The sequence below is a fragment of the Sciurus carolinensis genome, chromosome 2 (genome assembly GCF_902686445.1).
Source record: "Sciurus carolinensis chromosome 2, mSciCar1.2, whole genome shotgun sequence".
Taxonomy (NCBI): Eukaryota; Metazoa; Chordata; class Mammalia; order Rodentia; family Sciuridae; genus Sciurus; species Sciurus carolinensis.
In genome coordinates, this window is record NC_062214.1 from 51,893 (window position 1) to 79,031 (window position 27,139).

The 27,139-nt window shown below is 54.3% G+C and overlaps 1 protein-coding gene across 5 annotated transcripts in view; it reads right to left on the reverse strand.

Moving 5' to 3' along the window:
• The window catches only part of Myt1 (myelin transcription factor 1), a 61,400-nt gene that overhangs the window by 3,914 nt on the left and 30,347 nt on the right, over nucleotides 1–27,139 (reverse strand). For 2 of the 5 annotated variants that reach the window (XM_047541734.1, XM_047541733.1), the window contains exons 6-21: nucleotides 26,130–26,377; nucleotides 23,919–24,803; nucleotides 22,068–22,202; nucleotides 21,436–21,526; nucleotides 20,142–20,255; nucleotides 17,164–17,378; nucleotides 16,078–16,283; nucleotides 15,412–15,681; nucleotides 12,769–12,923; nucleotides 11,922–11,984; nucleotides 11,742–11,810; nucleotides 8,526–8,588; nucleotides 8,035–8,118; nucleotides 4,483–4,704; nucleotides 1,642–1,733; nucleotides 1,006–1,109 (exon numbers count right to left, since the gene is read on the reverse strand). In XM_047541734.1, the coding sequence (XP_047397690.1) occupies nucleotides 1,006–1,109; nucleotides 1,642–1,733; nucleotides 4,483–4,704; nucleotides 8,035–8,118; nucleotides 8,526–8,588; nucleotides 11,742–11,810; nucleotides 11,922–11,984; nucleotides 12,769–12,923; nucleotides 15,412–15,681; nucleotides 16,078–16,283; nucleotides 17,164–17,378; nucleotides 20,142–20,255; nucleotides 21,436–21,526; nucleotides 22,068–22,202; nucleotides 23,919–24,803; nucleotides 26,130–26,377 (3,016 nt within the window). The remainder of the gene's footprint in view (nucleotides 1–1,005; nucleotides 1,110–1,641; nucleotides 1,734–4,482; nucleotides 4,705–8,034; nucleotides 8,119–8,525; nucleotides 8,589–11,741; nucleotides 11,811–11,921; nucleotides 11,985–12,768; nucleotides 12,924–15,411; nucleotides 15,682–16,077; nucleotides 16,284–17,163; nucleotides 17,379–20,141; nucleotides 20,256–21,435; nucleotides 21,527–22,067; nucleotides 22,203–23,918; nucleotides 24,804–26,129; nucleotides 26,378–27,139) is intronic. The other 3 variants (XM_047541736.1, XM_047541735.1, XM_047541737.1) reach the window with 3 other exon arrangements.

Consider the following 27,139-nt stretch of genomic DNA (forward strand, 5'->3'; position numbering starts at 1 on the left):
TGTCACTGCCTGTGAACCTGGAGGACTCAGCATTGACATGGGCAGGACACAGTGAAAATTCTTTCTGAGCTCCATGGCTGATGCTATTTTTATACAGGTTCTTGAGCCAGCAGAGAAAAGAGCAGAGCAACAAGACACCTGGGCAGGACCATGTCGGGAAGGGGCTGCCTACAGGAAGGGCCTTGCCGTCTTCCCATCTTCTCATCATCCCCTGTGCCCTGAAGGAGTTCCTCCCACATTCCCTGTGGGGGAATGGTCTACTCCTTGTCCCTTTGTCCCTCCACCCACTATGGGACTCTCCTCCCATGCCACCAGTTCTGTTGTGACCCAATCAGCAACCAGAGGTTGAGGTATGTTCTTGTTTTCAAAATAAGGCCTTTACTGCTTTATTTTTGATTACTAATGCTCATTTGGGGGAAATTCTTTAAGTGATGTGTGACTCATCCAAGGTCACTCAGCAACAGCTGGGCTCAGAGGCACATGCACTGTGCTTAGGCATTGGTGGCCAAAGCCTTCCTCAGAGCAGAGAATCCTTGAACAACAACCAAATGGAGCAGGCCCCACTCTGAGACCCATCATACTGAGAAAGAAACAGGGACAGAGAGGTGGAGGTGTACAGGCTACTCCACCAGTGTGTGGCTGTGCTGGGGAGTCTGGTTCCAGCTCAGGCTAAGCACCATTCTCAAAGGCCGCCAGTACTAATGAGACGAGAAACTCCAACAGGGCAACTATTTCTCATGGTGTACTGACTCTGAAGGACCACTCACCCTGGGACTGATCCAGTCGCATGCCGAGCACCAGTGGGACCCAGGGCCCTAGGAGTGAGACAGCACCAGCACTGCCAGGTGGTGCATGGGCAGCCAGCCAACTCACACTAAGTGTCCTTGCATGCCAGGCACTGGGCTCTTGGCCAGCTCAGCTCAGACAACACTGACGGACACTATGCAATCTCCAGGATGAGCTCTGTGTGGGAGGGCAGAGACAGGCAGGAGCAGCAGCACCCACCTGGGACTGTAGCTGTACCATGGCAGCCTCCATCTCAGAGTTGGACTCGTTCAGGTCTCGAATCTCCTGGTTCAGCTGCTTGATCTCCTCGTCATTCTCCAGCACTGCCCCAAAAAAGAAACCTCAAATGTAGCTCTGACCTCAGGCCCAGACCAGCAAGTAGGGTTCGAGGGGCCTGCTTTCTTGGTAGAGTAAAGGCTCCCACATGGCCTTTAAGCTCATCTCTCTTGGGCCGGGATCCCACGTTTCCCTCTGGGAAACTGTCTGGAGATGACAGTTGTTTTGCTTATTGGCCTGAGCCCTGGTGGGAAGGCATGGGTCTATTTGCAGGTTCTAACTGCTGAGACAAAAGGGGAGATGTGTCCAGAAATGAGTCTCCTGGCATGGGTGGGGGTGAGTCACACTCTCCACAAACCCATGGACATGGCTTCTGGTGCTGCAGGAAGGCTCTCTGATGCCACTGATCACCAAAGCCCCAGGTCAGAGCAGGCATGACCACCTAAACAAGGGCATTGAGAACTTCAGAAGTATTATCAGGCCTGGCAGCTCAGGACAGAGCTGTATCTACATGACTCATTCCTGGAGGGCTGGCCTCCCTACTCCCTCCCCAGAGATATCTCCAAAGAGCATCCTTACCATCACTGGTCTTGAATTTTGGGCTGAGAACCTCGTCCCCTGAGAGTTTTCCCTTCTTTCCAGCAAAGGTTGCTCTGGGACAGCCAGACAAACTGGAAGCAGAGGTCATTCATCACTGACCAGCCCAGGGTCACACACCATGACCAGCCCTGGGACCAGAATCTTGGACCAGTCCAGGGTCACACACCATGACCAGTCTAAGACAGGTTCCATCTCACTCACACGACCTTGAGGTTCTCCCTATGGTAGAACTACCCCATCAGCTGCCTACACTCCTGGGGAGTAAGAGGCAACAGTCCAGGCAAGGCAGGACCAGGAAAGATCCCCTTAGAGCACACCCTGTCTGGTACAGTCACAGCTGGCCCCAAAAATAGTGTGACTCAGGGCATAACTACTTGCAGGCACTGCTCCTCCTGGGTTCTGAGGGCCACAAGACCTTCTTTCTGGCACCTGAGGTCTGACTTCCCAGAGGAGCCCCTTGCAGCTAACTCGAGCCAAAAGAGCCTCCAGGTTGTGATTCAGCAACACTGATGATTCCTTAGACAGAGACGTTTTCACAGTGAGATGCATAAGAATTGCAGATCATCAGGCATGATTTCAGGTTCATGCAGTGACTCCATCTACAACAGGAACCTATGCTGCTTATGTTGAAAAACACAGATTCTTTACTTACGCCTACAGATGCCCAATGAGTAGTAAAAAGCAGATGAAGCTTGGCAGCTTTTTCATTTTGTATCTATCTTATTATCTTAAACTTTGGGTTGGATTCCTGCTCAGTTGTACATCTAGCATGTTAATCATTTAGAGTGTTTTCTAAAAACTGGTAACACAAGGTTGATTAGTCCTAAATTTACCTAACCCATCTATCTCATTCCCTTCAAGATTGAGAACCCCAAGATAAGAGTAACTAAGGTATTTTTAAAAAATTGTCAATGACCAGCTTTTTTTTTTTTTTTTTTTTTTTGGTACTGAGGATTGAACCCAGGGGCACTTTAACCACTGAGCCAAGCTCCCAGCCCTTTTTATATTTTATTTAGAGACAGGGTCTCACTAAGTTGCTTAGGGCCTCACTAAGTTGCTAAGGATGGCTTTGAACTTGTGATCCTCCTACCTTGACTTCCAGAGGCTGCTGGGATCACAGACATGCACCACCATGCCTGGCTCAATGACCAGCTCTTACCAGGAGTAGCAGAAGCTTGCAAGCAGATGGCCTCATGATGTGGCTGTCCACCTAAGCAGGACAATCCTCTCTGGGATCAATCATCTCACAATGGGAACCAAATTGCCCCTCAAGCAATGACAAAGAATGAGGCTTTCCCAGAGCTGGAGCTTCCCAGAACCCAGACCACAGCTTGACAGAGACTGTTTAATTATGTACACCTTTAGGCCCTGGCCAAGTTCTTCCTCTGTTCAAACCTAAAGCTCAAGGTTGGGGATATAGCTCAGTTGGTAGAGTGCTTGCCTCACAAGCACAAGGCCCTGGGTTCAATCCCCACCCCCCACCCCACACACACACACAAAGCCAAAATCAAACCTAAAGCTCATGTCAGCACCCATGAAAGCAGGTTCCTGTCTTCCCAACATAGCTACGCTGATTTGACTTCTTCCCTGCTTCTCACCATAACTTTTGTTTCCTTTCTTCTGGATGAGTAGCTGGACCTACTTTATTAGGACCCCAGAGTTGGGTCTCTGGGCTAGGAGTCCAATAACACACCCACATCATGAGTGTAAGTTGAGGAAATGCTTAGGAAGCCCCCCTGTACACCTGGCCCAGCCCAGCAGCCTCTTCTTCAGTCTTCCTGGACTCTCCCTTGTGGCCTGACCTGATGTCTCCTCTGCCCCAAGCCAGGTCACCTCGATCACAGAGGTAGTCTGGAAAGATCCTAGCTCAGGACTTTCTGCCTCTTCTTCATCCTGCTCTGACCCAGTCCAGCAGGTCAGGTCCTCCCCAGCTCTAGCCATGCCAAGGGTCTGTTCCACAGTCAGCTGGGGTGAGTTCCTGGTTCCCTATCAGAGATCTCCTTGCCACCTTCTCTGCTGTTTTCCCCAGAGCCCTGACCACCACCTCCATTCAAGCTAACTTACTCTTCTTCCTACTCAGTCTGTGTCCCCACTCACCCTGCCCAGAACTCTGAAGGCAAAGGGCTGGCTGTCTCTCAGCCTCTGTTCTATCACCAGGCCTTGGAGCAAGAAGGACTCTAAGTGAATGCTTTGTTGAATGAATGCATTAATTAATCTTGCAGATGGAGGAAGGAAGAGGGGGGAGGGGACTTCTGACAGGACTGGGCACTGACCCCATGCTTCTCAACCATCACTGTGACCATCAGCACAAATAGGAAGGAGGGATGATGGAGCAAAGTTCTGCCCCAGCAGGTGAGACCATGAGTGTTTCACAGGCCCACAGCCCAGACAGGAGGGGTCTAGCTACCAGATCCTGTGCAAAGCAGGGTCTCTGCCCAAAGTCCGGATGAGAGGCCCTAATGAAAGGGGCAGGACAGGAGACATTCTTTTCCCGAGAAGTGTACAGTCTGAATGGAAACGTGAGCCTAGACAGGCCCCTGTTCAGACATGGTCTGTGTCAAGTGCAACAGCCTAAAGGGATTCCCTCGGGTGTGGAGAGCAGCTAACACAACAGACACAATTGAAACACAGAACAAAACACCATCAGGTAGACAGAGCCTCTGTGGGATTCCCCTGGGAAGCTGCCCAGCTGGCTTTGATTCTCCCTCAGGAAGCTACTGGCCACACTGAGCCCTCTTCCCTCCCCCCAGGAGCCTTGTCCCAGCCCAAGATCAGAGTCCCTGCTTGCTGACACCGAGGCAGAGTGTGTGGGGCAGTTACCTCCGGTGGGTGAGGAAGCTCCCGTTGGCATGGCCAGAGCCATCACAGCCAGGGGTGGGGCAAGTTGGCCCCTCGTTCTTCAGCGCCTTCCAGGAGAAGGACGAGCCATTGAGGGAACCCTCTTTCTGCCTCCGGGCGGCCAGAGGGCAGCCAGATGCACTTCTGTGAGAGGCATATTTGCCACTGATGTGACCAAGCCCCACACAGCCTGGAACCGGGCACCTGGACACAGAAAGGCTGAGGTGACCACAGGGGCACTGGTGTGGGGGAACCTAGAGACCCACAAGCTCCTGAGTGAGGCAAGAGGACAGCAGAATGCAGCCCAGGTGGGAAGCCAAGCCCTCAGGGGCTGTCTTCCCTCTCCCTCAGCCCCGCACCCCTGCTTGGCTGGGAGGCCTGCAAATCCGGAGGGACAGTCAGGGGCAGCAGGCTGTCCATCCCACAGTCTGCCATCCCACAGTCCTCAGGGTGGAGGCCAGGTATGATGCCCATGGTTGTCCTGGGAACATGAGCTCAGACATCCCATAATAATTTTGCCTGTGGCTGGCCAAGAGTGGCTTTTCCTTTACTCCAGATGTTCAAGGAGAGGGCATAAAACTTTATGTAAATACATGAATGCAGAATGAAAAATGCCCCAGGTACAGCATGTGGGACGCTCTCTGAGTGTCTGTCGTCACACCTCAGGAGGGACATGGACCAGGGACATCTGGGGGACCAAGTCACCCAGGAACCAGCCTGACCCAGAACAGATCTTCAACCTGCCAGTTCTCAGTCTTCTCCCTCCAACAAAGTTCATCCAGATGGCCTGTCACACGCTCACGGTGTGCAGAATGCCTGGAAATGGGACAGGACCCCCAAGAAGCACCATTGCCCCATTTTACAATGGTCCAGGGGGTAAGGGAAGTTAGGGGGCAGGACACCCTCAGGAAGACAGAGGGCTATCAACAGAGGCTCCTGCTGCAGGGCAGGGGGTGGCTCAGGGCAACATTGCCCAGTGGAGGTCACTGCCTCCCAGTGCTACCAGGGAAGGCAGTTCCAGGGCCTTTTCCCACACTTCTGTAGAGATTTCTCAGCCACCTTGTCCAGGGCTCTTCTTCCTCCTCTGTCCACACAGCCCGTCTCTTGCCTCTCCTCCCCTTGTTGCTCATCTGGCTGCCCAGCATAGGACATTGTAGGATATCCATTGGGCCAGTGCAAGGTCATCTCAGCTTCTAGTCCAGAGCAGGGATGGTGCCCAGGGTACCCGTGAGGGCTTTGGGGGATCACATTCAATGTCCAGTCCCTCACACCTGGATGCCTCCCAGTCACAGGACCTGAGGACTCCTGGCCTGACACAGCCAAGGCTGAGGTTGAGTGCTTCGCTGAGAAGAAGCAACTGCTAAGGACCCAGCCTCACAAAATCCAGATGCCAAATGAAGGTGGTGCTTCAACCACTCCATGCTGTTCTATCTGGATTCTTCCTAATCACTTCCTTGCAAAACTAACACTTCCTAGAACTACATTCATGAGGGTTATTTCAGGGATGGCTTCTTTCTCTTAAAACCTAGCATCAACTCTTCAAAGCCATCGCATGATTGTGTAGAGAAATATATGGGGCACTGAGCCAGAGGGCTTCCGTGCTCCTCAGGTGAGCTGGCACTTCTTGGAGTACATAGTGGGGTGCAGGAGCTGCATGTGGTGATATGAGCAATGGAGCCATAACAGCAGGGACCAGAGGAATATTTTACAAGTCCAATGCAGGGTGGCGGTAGCACAGACCTCCTCCAGGTGAGCAGAGTGAGCAGTTCCTGACCCCTAGAACGCCTGTCGACTTCTTGACCAGTTTTAAGGTGGTGGCAAGTGGGATTCACCACAAAGTGCCAACATGACTTATCTTCCAACAGTAAATGTGAGATGTCATAAATGGGAGCTCTTCCTCCACAGCCCTGTACAACCACAGTTCATGCCTGCTAACAAATTCCATCCTTCAGCAGGACATGGTGCATCCATTAAAGTTTCTGCTTCAGTCTTCACTTGCTAAAACATGTTGGTTGATTATAAATATGGTTAAGGTTTATGGCTGAGGGGAGGCCTTATAAAATGGAAGTGCAATGGAACCATTAGGAACTTCGTCCATCCTGCAAATACTGGACAGTTTCTAAAGGTCACAATCTCCACTTGGCTGCAGAACTCTTGCTTTTTAAAAAGCAAGGTTGACATCACATTAGAAGGAGGAAGATCATTTTCCCCAGTCAATCTGAGAAATACTGATTTTGATCTTAATAATTTGCAAATGCAGCATGATTTCATTTGTAATATCCCTGCCAGCAGGTTCTTGCTAAATCTATAAAAGCATTGTATTTATATGGTCACAGGTAACTCCTGGACTCTCAGGAGGAAAAGTACTTTTTCTCCATCCAAGCATTCAGCATGCCAGACTTATGATACCAACAACCACGTATTTTTACATTGTTAACTTGGCAGTTTACTGTAAAAGTTGAGTAACTACATCTTACTAGACCAAGCAGCTGGCGAGGGCATTTCTGAAGGCTGCTTCAGGCCTCTCCTCTGTGGCTAAGTAGATGTTTGGGCATAGCTAGGGTAAGCTCTGAGCAGCAGCATTGGAACCTTGGGCCCAGGTGCCTCTCTATGGGGTTCATGGTTGTTTGTGGCCCAACAACTGACACAACGGGGGCAGGTCTGCTTCCTGTGAACACCTTGGAGCTACCCCCACCAACCAGCCCCAAGGCCCCTATCAACCAGGTAGCCAGAGCTACCATTTTCACTGTTCTCCTGGAGGGTACTGCCCACTCTGGCAGGTATTGTCTCTAAAATTCTCATGTCCAGGGCAACACTTCTGTCCTGGGCAAATTGACCAGTAGGTTCCCCCTGCTGGAGCCTGCAGCATAGCATGGTCTATACCTGCAAGTGGACAGTGCAGGGGACTAGTTCCCTACAGAGAGAACAAGCCTGCAATGATGCAAGATCCCCAAACAGGTCAGCCCCTCTCTGCCCAGTGAGAAGGTGAGCAGCAGCAGGCAGCATTTCCACCCCAGGGACCTGGGTCATGTAAGGCTAAGAATGTCTTCTTTCCTCCCCACAGCAGGCTCTGGTCCCACTTTCAACACTCCCAGGCTTTCCCACTCCACTGGCTCTGCACAGGTAAGCAGGTTGGTGGACACACAGAATTCAAAGACTTGATGTCCCCCTACCCATCCTCCCTCCTGACTCTACACCTGACTTTTCCTGCTAGAGAAAAGTTGTGCAGATTGCAAGACCCATGGGTACCTTATGGCCAGCCTGAGGCAGTGGGGCACTCAGCCTTCCCCATTAAACACCTCCACCCTGAGCTGAGCCCAGAGAGGGACCAGTACATGTGCCTCATTGCAACACTCAGGTGCTGATGCACTGGGTTTGAGCACTTCATAAAAAGATTGACACTGATCAGCTTGATGATCAGTTGTAATGGAAGGGAAATCTAGAATAAGTTTGGTTTTCTTAAGTTACAACATAATATTTCCTATATATATAAATTCTGCATAGCAGTGAAGAAACCAGGAGAGCCAAACATACTTCATCAACTCAGGGTCCTCCTTGTCATCCTTGGTGGGCGCCACCTTGAGTCCACTCTTCTTGGCACGTGGGCAGCCTGACAAGCTAGTTTTGAAACAGGAGAAATGCCACCTCAGTCCCAGAACAGCAGCTCCCTTACCATCAACCCCATCCCATCCCCTTGGGCTCTGTGACCCCTGCAGGGCAGGAGGGAGCAAGGGCAGATCTGCCAGTCAATCAGTCATTTGGAGCACAGTCCACCAACACAGAGCCTTTGCACAGGGCAATAGAGTCAGGAATGGGAAGCATCTTCATGAGCCTCTAACCTTAACCCTTTGTCTTTTTCTCTCACTGCAAAGGGCCACCTGGCTGGGTTCCAGAAGTACCAACAATTCAGAGAGACAGAAGAGGGTTCCAGTTGTCAGCAACATTAATGGTGCCTTGTTCCAAACTTTAGAACTTTGTCTAGGACAGAGACCCCTACACCCCATCTTGATGCAGGCCCCACTTACCTCCGGTGTGAAGCGTAGTTCCCTGTTATGTGGCCAGAGCCGTCACAGCCTGGCGTGGGGCACCTGGAGGGGAAAGTGAGATGAGTGTGGAGCCCATGATGGTGTCCACCTCTCTGGGCCTGGCCCTTGAGGAAGCACACTGCTTCCCAGCCCAGGGCCCATGGGTAGCCACCCGCCTTTACCAGCGACACACCCAGCCTACTACTGCCAACGATGAGCATCCACAGGGTCATCTTGGGGCCTTAGCACTTTCCCCATTTGCCCGAAGACTGAGGAGAGATGCCCAAGGGACCCAGCTCTACACCAGGACACTGTATCCAAGAGCAAAGATGGGCTCCAGCTTGGCTATTTATATGGCTCTCACCCGGACGAGATGCATCCAGAGTACACCTGAGCTCTAACTTTACACACGAGGGCTCAGAAGGGCACACTTGCTCCTGAGACAGCTCTTCCCTCCCAGCTGCACTGTGGCCTGCTCTCAGGAAGAGCGCACTGTGGCTGAGGAGACACATGGGTGCTCACCGAGCACCTGCACGTGACTGCTGTAAAACTGGTCCTGTGCAGCGTGTGCAGAGCTCACATAACCAGGGACTTCTGTGGGGTGTTGGTCACTAGTACAGGGTAAGGAGGGAAGACACAAAACACAGAAGTCCAACTTCATATGCCCCAAAACGTTTGACAAACATATCACAGAACATGGTAAAATGACACCCTGATATTACAAGCATAGATGTTCTTATTTTCTCCCAAATGACAACCAAGAGAAAATGTGGGCCTTCATAGGGTTAGGGTGGGGAGGAGGGCAGACTCTGCAGGTGGGCCTGCCTCCCCTTTAGATCTGCTCTGCACTTCAACCCTTATGAGGGTGCCAGCCTGCAGGCCAGGTGAGCACTGTTCCTGACAGCACCAGGGAAGTACCTGGAAGACCTCAGGTGGACACTGAGGATGGTGGTCATTTGGTGGCAGACCCAGGATTCTAGGCAGAGATGAGTAGCACCAGTGGTGAGGTGCAGACACACTCATTGGCCCTGGTGAGTCTCCACCGGGCCCACGACACCCACAGGGTAGCATGACTTGACTGGAGGCAGGGCCATCCTGCACTCTGTGCTGAGCTTGACACAATAGCTCTTCCCAAGAGATGTGTTCAGGAGAAGACAGTGTCCACACCATCAGAAGGGCAGTTATCCTCTGTACACTCCTATGGGCTGTACAAGGTCAGCCATGGGAGCTGGAGCCCCCAGCACCCCTCCCTCTGCTTGCCTAAATAAGGCAGAAGAATTCATGCCTTATGGACATGCTGTGTTTGGGCAGCACATACTCTGATCCCATCTGCAGGCTTCAAGAGCAACCCTGTCCTGTGCAGAGCCCACCATGCCCTGCAGTTGTGTGGCTGCACCTGGACTCCTCACATGCGACTCCTGGGCACACAGACACATAGAATGGGGAACGAGTACCAGTGGGCTCTCTTATGGGACAGAATCTTCTTAGAGTCTTTGCATGTATTGAGAGAGAGACCACCAAAAGACTCATCTGCCCCAATCTGGCCAACTTGACCCCCACTCAGGAGGACAAGGAGCAAGAGCCCATGTACCAGGAAATGGAGACATGGAGGAGCCAGGCCACCATCACCCACAATCGCCAGGTCTCACTGTGGTCAGGAAATGTGTGGTCGCACTGTGGGAGACAGGCAATGGCATCCCAGAAAGACCTCCAGGGCAGAGAGTAACTCTGGAGAGTGGAGTACTCAGCCACTTGCCCACACTCACTGAGGCTGAGTGGTTCCCTACACATAAGGGAGAATTTTTGCTGCTATTTCTATAGAAGTTTTGTATTCTTCATAGGTTCTGTCTCAGGAGGATCCTGACCTCCCAGCAACTGTCTCCTGACAGGATCTTGCAAGTTTCCTCCGACAGCCCAGAGCATTGGCTTTGTCTGCATAACTAGCTCAAGCCCTTCCCTTGGAAAACCATGAAAACTGATCATCATGAGAAAGAAAGCAGAATTGGAAAGGAAAACAGAATATAAGAAAGATGACAAGAAAGAAGGGTGGTGGGGGAGCCCCACGGCTGCAGAGCTCAGTGCTCCCACTTTGGGTTTCCAGGCAAGGAGTGAATGAGTAAATGTGTGCGCCCACCAAGGTGCACACCTGCGTTCACTCCCAGAAGGAAAGCCAAGTGGGGCACACTCCTCCACAGGAGGGTAGAGACAAGGTTGCAGGGTGGTAGCTGGAGACCCAGGAATTCCAGTCCTGCCCTAAGCCAGCTCTGCTCTCGCCGAAGCCTTCACGTTCAGGCTCATCATCCCAAAGGCACCCTGTCCAGCTTCTCTCTGGCCCCCAAACTGGCCAAGGAGCCTTGACCTGGATTCAGGGCCTCCTAATATAAGTCTCACAAGAGCCAGTCCCAGGGCATAAACTGTGGGCCATGGCCTCACTTGGCCCTGGGATCCAGGATGAGGTCCTTGCAGATCAGGATCATGGGGTCTATAATGTCACAGTTCAGTCACAGGCATCAGAACCAAAGGAAACAACAGTTCCCAACTCCAACCCCAGAAGGACAGATACCTTGAAACCTCTGGGTGCCTGCCTCGTGTGTGCAGGACACCTTAAGCAGCTAGTTGGTGCCCACAGGGCCTGTCCTGCCATTTACTAGGGGCAGGGAGGCACAGAAGCAGAAAAGAGGCCAGCAGAGAAGGCAAGAGCAGGAAGCAGGTACCGCTGGGAGGTGCTGGGACAGTACAGAGCAGCTGAGGGTTGCAGGAGAAGGAGGCAAGAAGCTCTCTTGCATCATTGATTCCATTTCACTCAGCAAGAGCCACACAACCTGCAGCCACTGAGCCATGGCAGGACTTGCAAGCCTCAGCCAATTCTGGCCTTTCCCCAGACCTCTAGGACTGTGGGCAAAGCAGACCCAGGAAACCCTGCAGGGTCCTCCAGAGAAGGTAGGGAGGGGCCAGGGCTGTGTAAGGACCTGTGGCAGCCTTGGCTCCAGCCCAGGGGAGAAGCAGTGGCAGTGCCAGAGCAGGGCCACAGGTGGCAGCGCAGCCCCAGCCAGGCAGAAGCAGCCCTTCCTAGGGCATGCCCCCTGCCCCCTCCAGGAGAGCAGGGGCCAGCCCAGGTGGCATCTTGGAGAGAACCGACTTTGGCAGGAGCCTCATGAAGGAGAGAGCAAAGCAAGGGAACTGCCCAAGAGACAGGGTCAGGGAGCGCAAACATACTTGAGGTCAGCAGAGTGGGCAGCCATGAGGTTTCTGAGGCTCTTGTCAGCAAGAGGGCAACCAGAGAGGCTGAAAGAGAAGAGATGGGAACGGGGTAAGCCACAGAGGAGGAGCAGAGAAGGAGAAGAGGAAGACCCCCCAGAAAGCACCAGGGCCAGGCTAGAGGAGCAGGGGACGAACCTGCGGTGGGAGGCATAGTTCCCAGTGATGTGGCCACTGCCGTCACAGCCAGGGGTGGGACAACTGGACAAAGGAAAAAGAGCATCAGAACAGAGCGTGACGTGCACTGCAGGTGCCGCAGTGGGCGGCCAGGACCCTCCTGGCTGCCCCCAGCCCTAGGAGGAGAACCCTTGTCTCAGCCTGAAAGCTTATCCCACATAGCTTAACTCAAGAAGGAAAAGTTGGACTTGAAGTTAAGATGCCTCCAAAGCACAAGTGCTGAGCAGTTGCACGTGTGCCGTGTGCTCCTGTATGGACACGTAGGCCAGGGTCACTTCCAGCTTCAACTCCTGAACCAGCATGGCCTCTCCTAGGGACAAGAGCCTGGAGCCAGCACCCAGGGAAAGCCAGCCCTGAGGCAGAAGGGCAAGAGTGGGTCACCCTGGCACAGGTGCCAGGCATGGCTCTAGGGGAGGCGGTTTAGCGGTGGGGGGGTGAAACAGAGGCTCTAGCTGAGGGTGGAGACCAGGAAGTGAGCCCCAGGCCCAGGCAGGGATCCAGCTGTGGCCTCAGGGAGAGGGCTGGGCTCCTGTGAAGTTTCCCCTTGTGACTCCTTGATCCTCATCCTGCTCTGCTCTGCTCTGTCCTACTCTGCAGGCTGGCCAAAGACTCTTCCTGTTCTTAATGCTTTTGGAGGATCGTATTAATGTCCAGCAGAGCACAGCAGTGACAGGAAGTATCTGTTGCCATGAGGGCTGCCTGGCTGGAAGTGGTGGAGCCAGGCAGGAGAGTCCCTGAAGGGAGAAGACCAGCTGCCACAGGCGATGACCAGGCCTGCACCTCCCATAATGGAGGTGTAACAGCTTACGTGAGCAGCTCCTTCTTTATGTCCTTGGAGAGAAACTTCAGCTTGAAATTGGTCAGGGTGACTTCTCCTGGGTACTTCCGCTCTTCAAAGTTCTCTTCTGACACCTCCTGGTCATCTGCTTCAGAAGAAGCAAAAGAATGTGCTGCTGGCTCTGACTGCAAAAAACCAGCAGGGAGATGTTTTAACGGCTGGTGGGGAGGCCCGGGCACCCAACCCGGTGGGTGAGGGAGAGGGACCCTTCAGGACAATATCCAAGAGGCATTCCTGAAATCCTTGCCTTTTGGAGGAGGGAAAAGGTCCAGTTCCCCAAGGGAACACAGAGGGCAATCTGTGGCCTGGACCCTCCCCACACCAGAGCTCCTGGACCACCAGAGACAGGAATCTGCACTGCCTGACCTCAGGTCACCTCCACCAGGTCACCCCACAGGATGAACACCTGGGAGGAGAGCCCTCAGGGCAAAGGCAGGGCCCAGATGTCCACAGGCCCCATCAGGAAGCTGCACTGGTGAGCATGATTACCACTTGTTATGACTTGGTGACCCCCCACCCACCCACCCACCAGGTGTGGTACTTCGCAAGCCATCGGCTAAACACTAGCTCTAGAAGACTGTTTACCAACCCACAGGTGGGCAAGGAATAGCTCCTTCCAGTAAGGGCAGGGCTCTAGCAGGGTCAGGACAGCCAAAGTCCCGCAGGATGGCTGCACGGTTGCAGGGCTGGCATCAACTTGCCACGGGTCCCAGTGAATTATTCAGGCACTGCCCCCACAGACCTGAGAGAATAGCAAGTAAGAAAGTGCCCATGGGGCCAGGCAACTCGGGCAACTGGCAGTAGACCTGGTCAGAGGCTGGTGCTGCCTTTGCCTCCACTGAACAGGCTCAAAGAGACTTATTTGCTTAGCCAGTTGGAGCAAGCTCCTTGGCAGACACACCTAGCCTCAGGATGTGTGAGGGCTGCTCCTAGAAGCAGAGGGGAAGACATTATCCCAGAGGCCCATGGATACAAAGGGCATAAAGTACCTGGGACAGGAAGGATGGGATGCTCTGGCAACACGGGACCTCAGGCAATGCTGGCAGGAGGGCCTGAGTCAGAAATCCAGGACAGAGATAGAGGGACAGGAAGGGCCTGTCTCAGGAGGCACTTCTGGGGGTGACCTATGCCTAGGAAGTGGGTGGGTGAAGAGGCAGGGTTTGGGGATGAGCCAAGGCTACTTGCTACAGAGTGCATAACTGGCCACCACTGGTAGCACAGGCTTCAGTTGGGGGACCTCAGGACCTTTGAGACAGAGTCACCCTATAGATGATTGCTTATTCCTAGGGGTAAAGAAGTGACCCAAAAAGATGTATTAAGTAAGGGAGAAGAGGGGGGACCAAAGCAGCCCGGGGAGACCAGCACTGAGCAGGGGCCAAGGAAGGGGCAGAGGAGGGTTCAGGACACCCATTCACTGGGCCAAGAAGGCAGCTGGCTGATAAGTCATGGCCATAGGGTTGGAGGGGTGAGGAATGCAAGTATGCGGGAAGGAGGTGGTAGTGGTGCTGAGTCCTAGGAGTAGAGCATGAGTGTTGAAGCTTATAGACCTTCGGATAAGAGCTAGCAGCAGGGACACTGCCCAGGAAGTCACACCTGCCCCTGGCCCAGGCAGGACTTCTGCCCACCAAGGGAAGGAAACCAGCCTCAGAAAACCAGGCAGAGGCAGTACCAGGTGTGGCTTCCCTCCAAAGGGACCTCAGCCTAAGGCACCTCCTCCAGGACCCCAACACCTGATGGGGGCCATGTGACCTAGCCAGGGAGCCCAGTCTATCCCTCTGTAAAATGGGGTGATCCTGAGTCCCACCCATGGCAAATGAGGAGCGTGTCTCACACTGGATGGGCCAGGAGGGGTCCTTGCCACACCTCTCCACCTTGAGCACTTGGTTCCACGCCCTGCAGAGGGATCCCCTCCAGAGGAGCCTAGGAGAGGTAAAGGAAGGGGGCGCCCACAGGCCTCATGCAGCCTGTGTGCTCTTGGAGCTGGACTCTGCTCCTTGGGAGGCCTTCTCATGGGGAAAAAGCCCCAGTGAGCCCATGTCCAGGGCTCTTCATTTAACAGGTCAGATAGATGGATGATTGGAAAATGAAGTTTCCACAGCTCCAACACCAATGCTTGGGCTATTTTCTCTTGGGTTGGTCCTGGTCTTGGGGACTCAGGCCACTACCCGCTATAGAGTCCCACGCTCAAGAGGGGTCTGAGCCAGGAGTTTCTCACTATCTTGGCCCAAGGAGCCAAGTGGCTGAGCCCCTGTCTGGACAGCAGATGTGTCTTGCAGGTTAGTGGGAGGCTTACAAAACCAAAGAAGCCTGAACTTTCTCCAAATCATCCCCATGAAATCTGAAATAAGGCCCTCTCCTCCCATACTCTGGGAGCATCCACATTGGTGCTGTCCCTGCATCATGTCAGGTGAGAAGACCACCTCTGTCAATGGACAATGCTGAACATGGCTAAGCAGGAGAAACCCTTCCTGGAGGGCAGGCCCTGAGTCCCAGCTGCCCAGAAGGTGGAGGCTCCTTCATACAAAGGAAGGGACCCCACAACCCTACCAGAGCCAAGAGGCGGAGCCACCTAGAAAGTGATTACCCACTTGTGCCAGCCTGCCCCACACCCACCTCCTCAGGTTCCTCTTCTCGAAGGCGGCTAGGCTTGGTGTAGTCCAGGGGCCGGTCCCACTCATCCTGACGGGAGGCCTGGCTGGACTGGGGTGAGGTCATGGAGCTGCTGGGGGCACTGGTGCTGCTCTGGCGCTGGGAGGCATCGGGAGATTTGACACCTGGGCTGCTGCTGCAGCTGCTGCTGCTGGGGAAAGCACCGTCCCGCTGGCGGCGCTTGTGCATGCTCAAGTCCAGTGTTCCATTTTCATCCACCTCGATGTCCGCAGACTAGGTTGGAAGGTGAAACAATATATGTGAGAATCAACCCCTTCCACTTGCGCTTTCTGGTGCATTTTAATCAGACTCACAGAGAGCCCAGAACACTGGTTCCCATGGAAAGGAAGCAGAGCAACCAGAATAGATTACTGCAGAGAGGGAAGGACCGGCTATTGCTTCCTGACCACAGGAAAAGGAGTCTATGGTCCTTCTTGCTCCCTTCAGCACAAGCCAGTCCCTAGCTCAGTCCTTCCACAGCACACGTAACTCTCACTGGGGGCAGGCCAAGACCAAGAGTAAAGTTAAGTATGAGAGTTGTCAACTAGACCCCAGCTGTTCCTGGAAGCATCTCCTGCGAGGAGTGGGTGGGACTGCAGCCTCCTCGGAGGCTGCTGGGAGCATGCCCACCTTGCTGGGTAGGTCCTGTGGCTTTGTGCTGAGGTTCTCAGGCATCTCCCAGCAGCGGGTCGAGAGGTTCAGGATGGCGGTAGCGGCCATGTGTGCAGCCTCAGCATCGTGTGAGTAGTCGAAGCCTGCAGAAGAGGGTGGGGTGCTCCTCACATAACTACTGGGGGGCTGAGCCTCAGGGGATGAGGCCTTTGGGGAAGTTTTGGCTGCAAAAAGGGAACAACACCACTGACTTAGACAGGGACAGAGATGGCAGACGAGTGGGGCATTCTGGGGCCAGAGCACAGCCACTGCAATGCAGGCTTGGGCACAGCTGTCGCCCCTCCAATGCCCCCCAGCCCTGAGGAGACCTCTCATTTCCAGCCTGACCAAGATCTAAGCAGAAAGAGCAAAACCTTCCAAAGACATCCCAGCAGCCCTGATGTTCCAAGCAAAACTAATGTGTCCATTAGCAAGTGCTTGATGAGAGGTTGGAGAGTTCTGTGGAAAGGGTGTTTGGAATGTCACTCATGAGGGTCATTTTGTCACATGGTATCAGAAGGTGTCACAACATCTCAGCTGACTTTGCATCCCTAGTTAGTAGCTGCTGCCTTAACAAAGCAACATTAGGGACCAGACAACACAAAAGAGGGAATGAACTGTCTTCTCCCCAAAAATGTACTGGCCATAGAATTGCTCTTCCACATGATACAGAGGAACCACAAACACCAGTGTTTCCAGCTCTGGCTCTGGGGAAGGCTGCTGGAGGGCCCTGCCCAGCCTGCAGGCACCCAGGTCCCAGTCCTGGTGAGCAGACTCTCTCCACTACAGGGAGGAAGAACCTCCCTCCCAGGGGCAGCTCAGCAACAGCAGGAAACTCCTTCTTGCCCTGTCCACACCCACTGGGAGGCACTGATCCTGGTCACCAGTGAACTGTGTGCTTTTCCACCTCACATGGGTTTCCAACACTGACAAATGACAAGGAGGCCACAGCAGTGACCCCTGGGCGTCTGAAGTTTCAGACCTCTACCTCAGACCTCCTAGCTCCTCAGAGCATGGGCCCCACCCTCCCAGGAACAAAGACAAGAGTGATTCTCCCCAACTTACATTGGAAGGCTTTGGGTGAGGTTTCGCTGGTCTGAATCTTTGGGGCAAGCATACGTTTGCCAAAAACCTGAGCGTCAAAACTTGCGTAGTCAAAGGTGACCTTGGAGAACTTCTCCAGCTCCTTGGCCAAGTTAGCCCTGGGTGTGGCAGGAGCCACATTGGGCCGGTAGCTCCCATAAGGAGGGACCTCAAGCTGCTTCACAAAGCACATGGGCCTGGTGTAGAACAGAGATCAGAGCCTGTAAGGGACGGGGACACTATGCCACCCTCCCCCATCCTATCCAACAGCCTAGGCAGGGACCCCACATAGACCATTGAGAATAGAGACCCAGGGAAACACCCCCATATCCTGCCCCTGAAGACCATCAGAATGTCAGCTCCCAGGGGAAGGGCCCTGTGGCAGGTCTGTGGTCAGTACAAGGAAGGACTGCCCACCAGGAGGTAGCAATAGGAACCTGCAAGGAACAGCACCACCTCCTCATACAGAGGGTACTAGCCAGAGGAAATGACCTAAAACTCCTTAGTTCAAATACAGTTGGCCAGCCCTTGGCAGGGAGCCCGGCTCTGGCATAGTCCAGCACAATGGTAGGCCACTACATAGCAGAACAACCTAGCACTCCAGCAAGGAGACCATCAGGGTATCTGGGGGGACATCAGCTTGGAAGTAGCAGCATGGCCTCGGACCCAACTGGACCCAGATCTCCCCTCAGGCAAGGACTTAGCCCTTAGTGGACCTCTTCTCAAAGTTGAGTTAAGACAGCCCATGAGGGTCTGCTAAAAGGGTCAGCAGCAGGCACAAAAAGGCCACAGAAAGTTTTCAGTTCACTGAAGTCCATGGAGAGTTCTTGGGAAAAGGCTTGAACAGAAAGGAAGCAGAAAGGGAGTAAGTACAGAACAGTAAGGAAGCAGGAAGGCTATGGGAGGCAGGGAGTGAGATCAGTAAGCACAGAGGGACTTCTGAACCCGTTGGCTCAGAGGTGGGAAGAGAAGAGACAGCACCAGTGAGCACCCAGCAATCCTTGTCCCCATCTGGACTGACCACTGACTTCAGTGATGTGTTAGGTCTGAAAGTGGGTGAGGGCCTCCAAGCACGGGCACTCTAGGAACTTGAATGTGGCCAGAGAAGAGAGGCACCAGGTGGCCTGCCACTATCCGGCCAACTCTCAGGGCCAGATGCCAAGAGTATGGGACGTGCCCAGTCCCAGAAAGGAAGGGGCCCAGGATGGACTGGCCCAGCAGTGCCTGGGGAGGCTGCAGTATGTGGCCACTGGGCTCAGTAGGGACACATCAACTCTGACCTTAGCATCTGTGCCACTTTTGCTTCGGCCAGGCTTCCGCTAGGATCTTTAGTCTTGGGGTCATAGACACCAGGGAAGTTTTGCAAAGTCTGTCCTCATATCCCAGGCTAGGACCTCAAAAATGTGGGCCAGATGGAATCAGCAGCCCAACAGGTAGTCCTCTGCCCCTGGCCAAGTGCCCCTTGACTGCAGGTCAAGTGCTCACCAGAGACTGGGGAACACATCATGTCTCTGAAGTCTGACAAGAACTTTGGAGTTCCAGAGGTGGACAAATATGTCCCAGTCCCAGGGGGAACAGCCTCCAAGTTTGGGGCCTGTTCCTCTTCCTGACCTCACCTGGCATTATACCCAGGATGTTTTCATATTTTATCAGTGACTTAGATTCTGTCAGGGAAAGGATCAAATTAGCAACTGCTAGGACGCTGGAACGAAGAGCAGAGTATGGAGGGAAGAAGCTGTTTCAAACCATCTGAGAGTCAGCCAGTGGGAACATACCAGCTGGGACCCGCAGGGCTATAAGAGCCCATGGATGGGACATGAGCACACCCACCCAGAGCAGGAACGTTGAGCCCTGCCCCAGTCAGAGATGCAATGAATGGGGCCACTCCTTCTGAGGGGCACTCTGGAAAGGCCAATCAAGGGCCAGGGTGTGGCACAGCCACGGTTGGCAGCCAAGATCTTCTGACTGGGACTCCACAGGCCCATGCCAGGAAAGGCAGAGGGCAGTAGCCATGGGGCCCTGCAAAGAGGTGGCAATACTGTGCCAGCCTGGGCTTGGCCTCTGCTGGGCTTGATGGCCTGTCTCCTGCTCTCTTGTCTGGGGAGATAGACATGGAACAAGGATAGGAGTCAGAGACATATGAGCAAGCTCTGGCTCCTCAGAGAAATTGGGATCAGCAGGGGCGAAATGAGTCAGTAGTGCCTCTTGGCCCAAGGACTTGGCCCCACCAGTGGAAGACTGTGGTTGAGAACAAGGCTCTGACAACAGGCTAGTCAGGAGGTGTAACCTTGGGAAAGTGCCCAAACCTCTGGCTTTATCTGTGAAACCCACTTCCCAGGGTCACCTGTATGGAGGGAACTAAGCAGATACATTCTGGTGGTCTTTCAGAGGGTCCCTGCATTGATGAGAGTATTCTACACATGCATATACACATGCAGTTGCACACACATGTAAATGCATCATGGATGCACACATCCACACAGGTGTGCAAACATAGAGGCCTATATGCACACAGGCCCACTGCTGTCTCAGATGCTCAGGAGGCAGTGCTAGGAGCAAGGCCTTCACCCTCCCTTCTCCCTTGCATTAGGGTCTATCCTAGGATGGGAAGACAGACAGGACAGACAGGAATTAGTGCCATGGTGCTTCCTGGCCATCCATTGCCCTTGGCTGGTATGGTCTTCTGTTTCCAAATAGGAACAGGGCCTTCTCTGCAAAAGGGTCCCGGAATAGTCTCAGTGATTGGAGCGGGCACCTTGGGGAGAGCAAGGCAGAGCAGCCTGTGCCCAAGGCCAGAGTGGCCACGCAGTGTTTGCATGTTGGCTGAGGGTCTGGTGAGTTCTGCAGCAGGGGATTCTCCTGGGGGCTGAGTGTATGCACCACACCACATCTCAGAGGAGGCTGAGAACCCCTGCAGGCACTGGGGAGGACCCTTCAGTTCTGCAGTTCATCTCACCCACCTGAGGATCCGATCTGAATTGGAGCTATTCTTGGAAGGATCTCCTGTCTGCGGTGGCTGCTTCTCATGAGATTTGGCTAATTTTTCAGCAGCAGCAATGGGACACCCAGACAAACTACAGGAAAGAAAAGGAAAGAGATCTGAGCCTTTTCCTCCAAGCCACGCTGTCCAGGGTGGCCAGATGTGTGGGTCTGGGAGCAGCATCATTCAGACATGAGAGCTCCAGATGTGTTCCTGACTCACATTTCCACAGCACAAGTTTTCTCTCTGGCTCTGTCCTAAGCCCTCAAAGTACAAATTGCTCAGTTTTTGTTTTGGAAAATTTATGCCAGTGACACACAAAAATGAAACGCATACTAAAGGGAAGCAAAGCTCAGACAGAGATACCTCCTCTGCTAGGCCTGTCCTCTGACTTGCTCCTGTCACTCACCAGCTCCAGGGTCAGACTGGAACTGTCTCTGGCTGATGTTTGTAAACTGACTTGGGGGAACCAAGGGCCCCACTCAGATCACAACCTGGGTGCTGTGTCCCTGGAAGATTCTGGACCTTCCCAGAAAATGACCAGAATCGAGACAGAGCAGTTCCCCTGTCAAAACTGGGCTGACAGTGAGCTCAGGAGCCAGCTCTAGGTCATAGAGGGTGACACAATCACATGGCTTGGGATCTTGGTCTCTTTTCCAGTGAACAGAGTTGGAGAGCTCTGGCACTTCCCCCAGCTGACTGTGCCCACTGGGGCCCAGGCCCATCCTGTCCAGTATGGCCAAACATTGCTCTCAGGTGAGCTAAAACCATGAACCCCTCTCATGGAGGGAGATGACCAACAAGTAAATATAGGCAGTGGCCTGGAAGTCTCATGTCTACCTGGCCTCTGCACTTGCTCAGAAAAGCCCAGAGTACAGCCCCAGCCACTGAGCTTCCTGCTGTGTCCACATTTGTCCCTCTACACATTAACAGAGGTTTACCAAATGCTCAATACACAAATCTCCATCTGGCCCTCTTCACAAGTGTCAGACTTTTCAAAAGAGGCACATGTACACTGCCAGCTCACAGGAGTGTGGGCAGCAACTCCAGCAGGGGTGCAGCTCCAGGTGCCATTCTGCCCATACAAAGGCCCCTCGAAACCCTGTAGGCCCTAACCTTGTGCCCACTATCCCAAGCAGTGCAGGGAGGCTGGCTTCACTCAGGGGCTACATATCAGGTCATAGTCTATCACAGGTGAGGGTTCAAGGTCAGGGTGGGGACACACTGCAGGCCCAGCCCAGATTCCCCACCACAGCCTAGATCAACCCAGGTACCTTCTATGTGTGTTGCGGTTGCTGTTCACATGGCCCTGGCCCGTGCAGCCAGGAGTGGGGCACTTCAGCACATTCTCATGCATGGCCAAGACTATAAGAAAACCAGAGAAGGCAGAGAGCAATGATATGGCATTGGGGGAGCACAGCCCAAAGAGGGTACTGGAGCCCTGACTGAAGCCTGCAGCTTTGTAGGCAAAGAGGAGCCACAGTGGCTTGAGGCAATAACTCAGGGTGGCTCTCCCTGTAGAGCCTGCAAACATGAGCCCACCCTCAGCCAGGTGAAGCGTGTCCCTTCACCATGGAGCCTGCCTCCGGGGTCAGAATTTAGAGTCCACTTTGAAACCTCTCATTTTTCTGTTTTGTAGTTCTGGGCTTCCAACCTGAAAGCAAAGGCTCCACCTTCCCACTCAGGTGTCAGCCCCTCCAATCCTGCCAGCCTGAGTCTGTGCAACCTCCTGGGGCTCTGATCAAGACTGGCATCTCCAGGGGAAACTGGGCAGGTTGCTGTCCCAGCCATGTCATAGCACTAAATTTTGGGCTTAGGCAGTTTGAGGGAAACCCAAAGGCACAGGGCTCTGGATAGGCTGCCCCTCCCACAGACACCTCCAAATACCCTGAATGGAGCTACTCACTCTCTGGGGGGATCCTATCCTTATGGGGACAGCCAGACAGGCTACGGTGGTGAGGGTATAACCCGGTAACATGGCCAGTGCCATCGCAACCTGGTGTTGGACACTTGATCTCACGCTTCTCAGCTCTTGAAGCATCTGAAACACACAAGACACACCATATAGAGCCGAGGCTGGACAGGGGTTGTGAACAGGGAGGTGCAGGGAGGCAAGACTGCCCAGAAACCCAAGAGGAACAGGAGCTGGACAACAGGTGCCCCTGGAGAAGCCAGTCCAAAGCGCAGGGGCTTCTGGTTTCGACACCACAAACAGGGTAGGCAACATTTTGAAGAAAACCTCCCATGTGGGATGGAGTGTCTACCCCTCCCGCTGGGTGTGGAGCATGTGAGCAAGCTTCCGAATGGCAGGGGAAGTCAGTTTGCCTCCCACTGCCAAGAGTATCCTTGGAATTCAACAAAATGAGGAGGACCAAGCTCAAGAAGCTTATCCACAGCTGTGTATGCAGAATTCCACACCAAATCTCAGTCCTTGGCTTCCTCTGGCCTCTGCAGGTCCAGGTAGGTCATTATTGAGTGTATTGGAAGAGCCTCAAAGCACAGCACATCTCAGAGATGCTCCTTCTGGATGAGCCACCCTTCAGGAAGACAGGAAACCCCAGAACCAAGCTCAGAGCCCCAACTCAGAGGGCAGGCCTGCATCAGGCCCTAGAGGCCTTCCAAGTTAGAATGGGCTCCCCAAGCCACCACTGTCCCAAAGCAGGAGGATGTACTTCTGTCCCCACAGGCTGAGAGGGCTTTCTGGTGCCCGTAGCTCCGCCACCATGTCCCTTGGATCCATGCAGAGTACCCCTACTTCAGACGCAGGTACTCTGCCTCTATAAGTCCCTCCACATATGAACCAGGCTGCCCATGGCGTCTGTGTTGCCTGTCAGTGTCCCTCCAAAGCAAGCCCTGACCTACAGGCCTGCAGCCTGACAAGCCCAGGCCCCCCAACCTGTCCCTGAGTCTGCCCCACCTTCAGGTTATGTGTCCTGGTGCTCAGGCCCCAAGTTCTGAGCCTGGCAGTGCTGGCCTCCATCTGGGCCCCCAGAAAGTAACCCCAATTTGTGTCACCAGAAGGGTATCCCATCAAGAGTCACTGTCCAGGTCCACCCCGTGCTGAATTCATATCCCTGCCTGTGCCCCCTCATTATCTGTCCCCCTGGGCTTTTCTTATATGTGTGGGTGTTCCCAGAAATCGTATTCCCTTGTCTCCACCCACTGACTGTGGTGCTCGGAGCTACCTGTCACTCCAGGCTGTCTCCGGGTGATCCAGTTATGTCTTCCAGGGTTCCCCCTTGTACATGTCTCTTGCCTTTTTGGTTCCTGACTCCAGTATCTGAATCAACCCCAGCCCTCATCTGCCTCCTTATCTGCCTCACCTCTAGTGTCAGCTAACCCTTCCCAGGAGCGGACAGTGGAAGGGCACAGGGAGTACTACTGCCCAGTCCATCCAGAGAAGACAGCCTGGCCTAGGATAGGAAAGAGGAGTCAGCAGTCAGGGCAGCTCCCTGTCTTAGAGGCCAAATTCAGGCCCAATACAGAGCCAGCAGCAGGCTCCTCCCTCAGAAGAGCAAGAATCAGACGGACATCCCTTGCTCCCTGCCTGGCCCTTCTCACACATCTCAGCCGCGTGTGTCTCCCGGACCCCTGCACACAGTGGGGGTCCCCAACCCTCACCCACAGTCCTGCCCCATCTGCTCTTCCGTCCCCCGTCACCACATCTGCGGCACCATGGTCTCTCCCTCAACCTCTATCTCCACGCCTGGAAACCAGGAGGGAGGTGGGTGTGCAGGGCAGGTCACTGCCAGCCTACCTTTACTGTAGCAGCTCTTCCGCACAGCGTCCAGGGGCTTTGCCGACTTCCCTGGCTCACCTGGGCCCAACTGACCCTGCTCAGCGGACGGGCAGCCTGGCTCACAGACGGTGCGCACCTGTTCGGCCTTCAGGGCGATGGCCTGCTCCAGAAGGCCCAGGTTCCCTCGGGTCATCATGTCATACATCTCCGACTCATCTGTGACTGCCGACTTCTGGGACCCCGCGTCTTCCTCCTTGTCGTCATCAGAGCGGACCTCCACAATGACGGAGTACTCAGGCTTGGGACTGGGCAGCTCTGGGTGCCGGGGCTCAGGGGACTTCTGGGCAGAGTTATGGGAGGCATCCTCCTCAAAGATGACATCAGGAGTGGCCGCCTCCTCCCCCTCCTCCTCCCCTTCCTCTTCTTCCTCCTCCTCCTCCTCCTCTTCCTCATCCTCCGCATCCTCCTCCTCCTCCTCTTCCTCCTCTTCCTCCTCTTCTTCCTCCTCATCCTCTTCCTCCTCCTCATGGCCCAGGACACCTTTCTGCTTGCTGGAATCCTCACTGGCCACATCCTCCAGGGACTGGGGACACGGCTCCTGGGAACGCTCATTGGTGACTTCAATGACTTCCTCTGCATCCTCTGGCTGGATAAAGAGATCTTTCTCACCCTCGTCGCTGGTGGCCCCCTCCACAACCTCTTCCTGAAGCAGGTGCAAAACGCTGGGGCCCGTCTTGACTACCTGGCCCGCATCCTCCCCCACCAGGGTCTCTCCAGCAATTTGGCCCAGGTTGAGGAGAGAAGTTGCGATGATTCCCTGGCAGCTGCTGTAGCTGCCCTTGGAGGAGCCAGTGGGGCTGCCGATGGGGTTATGTCCAAAATGGGACTTGACAGGGCTCCTTCCTGCACAAAACCAGAAACGCCATGGGGGCTGGAGAGTGTCAGGGGTGGATCCAGGTCTCTGGCTCCCAGCAGCAGCCCAGCCTGCCCCACCCACCCTCCCTCAGCACAGCCCAGGAGATTGGGAAGTCAGAAGGGGGTGCCAGGTGTGGTTGCTCCTGCCAGTCCTCCGCCTGAATCTGGAGATCATGGACAACTTGTTAGAAGGTGGGTCATAAGCCACTGCTGCATTTTTAAAGTCAAGTATTACTTTGATATTTTGAATTCATGTTTTTCTCCATTACATTTTATACAAAGGAGCTTAAAGAGTAAATCGGATTTTTAAAAATTATTTCATAATTGAAAAGCATTTGTATTTTTAAAGGATTAAAATTTAAATATCCAGCCACAATAACTAAGGTGTGGTCACTACAGGCAGACCCTGTGGGACTTGGGACAGCACTCCTGGCACAGTAGGAGCCATTCTACCATCACGTGCACCAGGGCAGATACTCTGGTCACAGTGCCCAGCCCAGGACATTGGACACAGGTGCTCCTCTTCCAGGAGCAGGCAAGTCAGGATTTTTCCACCTGGAACACAGGCTGGCTTGGCTCCATGGGCCCCTTGCTCACTCCAGAGTCCCAGGGAAAGCCAAGTAAGAGCCCAGCCTGGATCTCTCCCACAGTAAAACACTCCATCCCCAGCCCTCAGAGTCAGATGACCCCAGATACTCTGGGGATGCCACCGTTGGCCTGGAGCTTCACCCTGACCCTAGACTCCCCAGGTCTGCCAGGACTCCTGGGAATGATACAACTCAGGGACCACATTTACCCACATTTACCAAGGGCTGTACCCCCATCATGACCGGCCATGGTGGACCCCAAGGGAAGCAGGCCCCTCAGCCTCCACTCTCCCCCTCTCAGCTTCCCCAGGCACCACACCTGCAGAGGCCCCACTCAGTTCCCCCACCTAATGCTTAACCTGAGGTGCCTCCTCAGCACCTGCCCTCAGTGTCTGGGGACAAGTGGACCCAGCCCAGGCAGCTCTTCCCGAGGGCCAGGCAGGACACTCTTCAGGAGCTACCCACAGAGACGCAGCCTGCGAGGCTCTCTCTCGTGCCCCACGTGCGTGTGCACGCAGGACTTCACCTCTCCCTGTGCGGTGTTCGCACACACCACAGACCGTGTGCCCTGGGCAGACTCCCCCCAGGAAACCAGCACAGGTCAGGACAAGACAGGCCTTGTTCCCAGGAAGACTCCCCCTCACTCAGCGTGAGCTCCCCCCACACAGGCTGCATTCTCCAGGCCACACTAAGCGCCCTTTATTCAGAGGAGAAAGCGACAAAGCACCTTCAGCTGGCTCCGGACGATGAATCTCCTCCTGTCCCGACATCTCAGCCTCGGCCTCCTCCAGAGTTCCTTCTGATTCATCTGAAACAGAGGCGTCCTTCACCTCGGCCTCCTCACTGCCATCGCTGTCCACACTGTAGCCCTCGTCCAGAGCCAGCTTCAGGGGGTGTGACTTCCTCTTGGACACCAGGTGCTCGGCCTCAGCGCCCTCCAGCTTCCTCTTCTTGGCCAGTGGGCAACTCTGTAAACTGGAAGGGACAGAAGGGAGGGGAGAGAGCCAGGTCAGGGTCGTGGGAGGCCTTAGAGGCCTGTGTGAGCAGCCCCCTCTGCAGTCACTAACCGGAAGCCCCAAATGCAGATGTACTTGAAATTTCACATCTAATTATGTACATTTAAAGTTTCCAGGGTTTGGGGGTGTAGCTCAGTGGTAGAGCACTTGCCCAGCACGAGCTGGGCCTTGGTTCAATCCCCAGTTGCATGACAATGGGCAGCCACATCCACCTAGAACAGGACTCCGGGACCCTCAAGGGCTGCTGGCCCAGGCTGCTCCTCACAGAGGGGCCCATGAGACCTGAGCCACATCCCACATGCTCTCAAGCAGATCCTGGCCGTCTGCTCCACCCTAGCCTTCCCCTCACCTGAGACCGCTACACCCACACCCACCCTGTGAACCTGCACAGCAGGGGACACCTGAGGCGAAGCTGACCACATGGGGTGACCACACTGATAACCCAGAAGCCCACACCATCTCCACTGCGTGCCAGGCCTGTTCCAAACTCTGCTCACAAACACACCCAGTTCTCACAGCAGCCCCAGTAGGAAAACCAGGGTGCAGAGCGCAGTGTATCTAGCTGCCAACCTGGCAAGCTCATCCTCCTCAAGGGCCCCAGGAACATGGTCCAATAGGAGGGCTATGGCTCAGAAGGGTGGGAGTCGGCCTGGCCCCAGGCTACAGAAAGAGATGGAAGGGTCTAACCCATGAAAGGGTCCCAGGCAGGGGAAGGGCTGCC